General features: G+C 47.5%; 1 protein-coding gene across 1 annotated transcript; it reads left to right on the top strand.

Moving 5' to 3' along the window:
• Window positions 1-347: 347 nt before the first annotated feature.
• On the top strand, window positions 348-3,586 carry LOC133893644 (protein neprosin-like). The gene is made up of 7 exons (XM_062334724.1): window positions 348-809; window positions 1,533-1,619; window positions 1,722-1,979; window positions 2,073-2,237; window positions 2,382-2,435; window positions 2,559-2,705; window positions 2,955-3,586. Exons 1-7 carry the CDS (start codon window positions 660-662, stop codon window positions 3,330-3,332), a joined length of 1,239 nt encoding a protein of 412 aa, XP_062190708.1. The 5' UTR covers window positions 348-659; the 3' UTR covers window positions 3,333-3,586.
• Window positions 3,587-4,281: the final 695 nt, after the last annotated feature.

Below are 4,281 nucleotides of genomic sequence, written 5' to 3'. Positions count from 1 at the left end.
GAAATCATTTGGCAAGTATCTCGGCACTTGCTGCATCTCACGTGGCACTCCAGCTCGTAACTTGTTTCTTTTATAAAAAATATAAATTTAAATATGAACAGTTTTATGTACGGTTTACACTTTCAGCCAAAATTCAAAACACTGCGCATCGTGTCAGAAAAAGAAAACGGACTGGTCGGTCCGCACTCCTATTCTATCTCTTCGCAACATTCACACGAGGCCCCACCAGTCAGCGTGATCTGGTCGGCACCCGTTTGCATCCGCCCTGTGCGCGTAACAATTAACGAAGCATGGAGCACGGGAGGGGTAGTTTCGTCCGGAAATCCAAAATTAAAGCTCGGGAACGGCAAAAGCATGGCGAGTGGCACAGACCGACCAGTCTCCACCTCCCGCTTCCCAGCGAGCTCACTGCACACTCCCCAACTCCACAGCAGCAGCAGCAGCAGCCTGCAAGGCTGCAATCCACGGGCTAGCCACCTACCACCCTGCATTCTTGCCGTAATCGCGGACCGGTCCTCGCCGCGGGAGGCGAGGGGGGCCTTTCTGCGAGGGAGAAGGGCGTTCTTGCAATTTCGGAGAGGGAGGAGGGGGCGGGAGGAGAAGAAGAGGGGTTGCCGAGCTGACAGTGAGCGGTGGAAGCAGCAGTGTGGGGGAAGCGCATGGCGACGGCGCGGGGTGGCGCCGCGTGGGTGCTCGCCGCGGCGGCGGTGTGCACGCTGTGGGTGGCTGCGGCGGAGGCCAGGTCGCCGGCGGCGAGGGTGCACCGGCACCTGAAGCGGCTCAACAAGCCGGCCATCAAGAGCATCGAGGTGGGTGGCTACCCGTCCCTAGAATTTGAAAAGATTGGTCTTTCTTTTGGGGTGTTCGTTGAGCTTTGTGCTGATGCATTTGGAAGAAATAGCTTCAAAATGGGGGCTCGAATTTGGGGTTTCGTTGCAGTGGGATGGTTTGGTTGGGAGGAGCTGTTCTTGGGGTTGTTGGATTTTTTTTGTGATTTTCGGTTTTGTACTTTAGCTGCATTTGGTATTATTCGAGAAGTTTCAGTTATTCAGTGAGAAGTTGTATTCTCATTATGCTGGAAAAAGTGTACTTTTCTCTGCTTCTTTTGGATTATTCTTGCTGGTAATTTTCGTTGATGCTTTAGAGATTTTTTTCAGAAAGTTATCACCTTTTGGAAATAGACCATGCAAATTGGAGCAAACTAGAACATAAAATGATGGGTGGGTCTTGCATACGGGCTGGCTCCGGCAAAGTGATATTCTCTGATTGAATAGGGGCAAAGTCTTACCTTTCTGAACGTTTTCTTCCTCCATAATTTTCAAGCAAGTTCTGAGCTGAGAGAATGTTTAAAGTTCTACATTGTCAGCTTAACGTTGCATCTTTGCTTTACCACATTTCCTAAAAATTGCAATCTTGAAGACTCTTTTTGAAAGAAGTTGGTTTGAAAAATCTAAAGAAGCCAACATGAGCATTGCTTCGGCGAGAACTGTGTCTTTTCCATTTTTGACACTGATACAAGTCTTGCTCTGCAGAGCCCAGATGGAGACATCATCGACTGCGTGCATATCTCCCACCAACCAGCCTTTGATCATCCTCTCCTCAAGAACCACACAATACAGGTAAGTCAGTGAACTTTGGAAATCTTTTCAGACTTCAAAACCAACCTTGTTCATGGTTACTTTGTCCACTCACCATCTTAACTCTGCCCAAAATCTTTGCAGTTTAGGCCGGCCTACCACCCTGAAGGTCTATATGATGATGCCAAGAGCAGTATAGACTCCAGCTATGCTGGCGAGAAACCGAGGCTCCAACTGTGGCATCAAAACGGTAGGTGTCCGGAGGGCACGGTCCCGATTCGGAGGACGAAGAAGTATGACCTGCTCCGAGCGAGCTCCATGCGGCGGTATGGCAGGAAACGCCATACTGCTCCAAACCCGCTGTCTGTTGATCCCAACATGCTCAGCGAGGGTGGTCACCAAGTATGTGTGCAATGTTTAATTTTTTTAGTTGAAGAGCATGGTAATTACATTGTCATATTGTGATTACTGAACTGTTGTCGTTGTGGAATTCAGCATGCTATAGCGTACGTCCAGGGAGATAAGTATTACGGTGCCAAGGCCACCATTAATGTGTGGGAGCCCAAGATTCAGCAGCCTAACGAATTTAGCCTGTCCCAGCTCTGGATCTTGGGGGGATCATTTGGGGAAGATCTTAACAGCATCGAGGCTGGTTGGCAGGTACTGAAAAGAACCTGAGCTCATGAATTCCATCATGTTCATACTTGTGTCAAGTAAATGCCAACTGTTCTGGCGGTTGCTGCCTCTTCCGTGATGCAAACTGAAGTGTATGTCTTACCATTTATGTGATGTTTGGTTCATCAGGTGAGCCCTGACCTCTATGGAGACAACAACACTAGGTTGTTCACGTACTGGACAGTAAGTCTCACAAACTCAGTTGCTCATGCTTATATTAATGCAGTTCTGTACTTTCTTGCAAACATTCCTGCGTTGACGCATTAACTCGGTGTCTGTTGCATTGCTTTGCTTGGTATTTTGTAGAGTGATGCATACCAAGCAACAGGGTGCTACAACATCTTGTGCTCGGGGTTCATTCAGATCAACAACGAGATCGCCATGGGGGCTAGCATCTTCCCCATCTCGAACTACGCTGGCTCCCAGTATGATATCAGCATACTTATCTGGAAGGTGAGCATTGAGCAATTAAACTAATAATTAGGCGTCACCACCTGCTTAGTACCTTCAGAATCAGTACAAGAACCACAGGGCCAGAGAATCTTTGCCCACTTGGTACAAAAAATGCTCCTGCCCATGCTCACATCACACCTGACGTTTTGAAAAATGGTCTTCAAAGTCCAAATCACTTGCACTGCATATATTGTTAATACCTCTAGTGGTGATTATCTAACGATTCTGGTCTGCATGTTTTGTGAGTAGGATCCAAAGGAGGGGAATTGGTGGATGCAGTTTGGCAAGGAGTATGTCCTTGGCTACTGGCCGTCCTTCCTCTTCTCCTACCTCGCTGACAGTGCTTCAATGATCGAGTGGGGTGGGGAGGTGGTGAATTCGGAGCCCGACGGCACGCACACGTCGACACAGATGGGCAGCGGGCATTTCCCGGAGGAAGGGTTCGGGAAGGCGAGCTACTTCAAGAACATCCAGGTGGTGGACAGCAGCAACCAGCTCAGTGCTCCAAAGGGGGTGGGCACCTTCACGGAGCAGTCCAACTGCTACGATGTGCAGAACGGCAACAATGGCGACTGGGGCACCTACTTCTATTATGGTGGCCCTGGCAAGAACTCAAACTGTCCATGACATGTGAGATACTATTATCGCCATGAGCTGAAGCATTCAAGTGTGCAATACAACATCTGGATCTCATCTCCTTGTTCAGTGAATCCTAGGTAGTGTGTAACATGTGCATGTACCCTCGTGTTTTTTCTTCTTTTTCCCCCATCTTTGTTTTTTTTCATGTGCCATGTAAAGTTTCTGAAGAGAAGAAGCATGGCTCGAGGTGGTGGAGCTGGGCTGGTGATGCTATAGCCTATTGCTTGATGGTATTGAGTTTATTGTATTCAGTATTCGACATCGTTCTCCTGCAAACAAAGCTAAAGGAGCAGCTGAATAACCGATGCGACAGAAAGCATCTGATCTGGCGCTAATGTCATATATCAGTCCTCCACGGAAGTGTATGAAAGCATCATCCAGAGCCGGATTATACGCTTCGGCTGATGTTGCTGTGTCAATGGTGGAAACAGAGCTGTGGAGAAAGGCTGGGAACGAGAATGATGTATCCAAGAGCCCAGGAGTCAGGATAATGATGAAAAAGACTTGGCCGCGCATGAGCGAGGAGGCCTGAGCTTAGAAGATCGAGAAGAAATTCTTTGGTTTTTCGCCTTTCGTACCAGCCTTTTGTAGTTCGTGCGAAATCTAAAATGTCACTCATTCTTTTGTTACTGGGGAGAGTATGTTAAAATGTAGCATGCCATGGTGAGAAGCATTATCAAATGACGCACGTGGTGAAGCAACATTTTCGGGTGTTGGTGTGGTCCAGTCAAACAATCTAACAGCTATGTTTTTTAGAGTGAGGATTGATATTCAGGGCAAATTGGGAATTTAGACAATATACGCGATTGTATTTGTGAAACTAGACAACATGTTGACGTATTTGTAAATCTAGCACTCGTATTTGGTAGCTCAAAATCCGAAATTTGGCTTTTGGTAACTCAAATTCCAAAAACACCCCAGGCCCATATATTTTGGC

Source organism: Phragmites australis, chromosome 15 (assembly GCF_958298935.1).
Source record: "Phragmites australis chromosome 15, lpPhrAust1.1, whole genome shotgun sequence".
NCBI lineage: Eukaryota > Viridiplantae > Streptophyta > Magnoliopsida > Poales > Poaceae > Phragmites > Phragmites australis.
Note: the sequence above shows the minus strand (reverse complement) of the source record. Positions and strands in the feature narration are given on the sequence as shown.

What these genes read in the sequence shown, in the direction of transcription:
- LOC133893644 (XM_062334724.1), top strand. Translation starts at nt 660, where the DNA reads ATGGCGACGGCGCGGGGTGGCGCCGCGTGGGTGCTCGCCGCGGCGGCG. An exon ending in GCATCGAGGCTGGTTGGCAG is followed by an intron (nt 2,238 to 2,381) that starts GTACTGAAAAGA and finishes TTGGTTCATCAG; the next exon opens with GTGAGCCCTGACCTCTATGG. An exon ending in TCAGCATACTTATCTGGAAG is followed by an intron (nt 2,706 to 2,954) that starts GTGAGCATTGAG and finishes TTTTGTGAGTAG; the next exon opens with GATCCAAAGGAGGGGAATTG.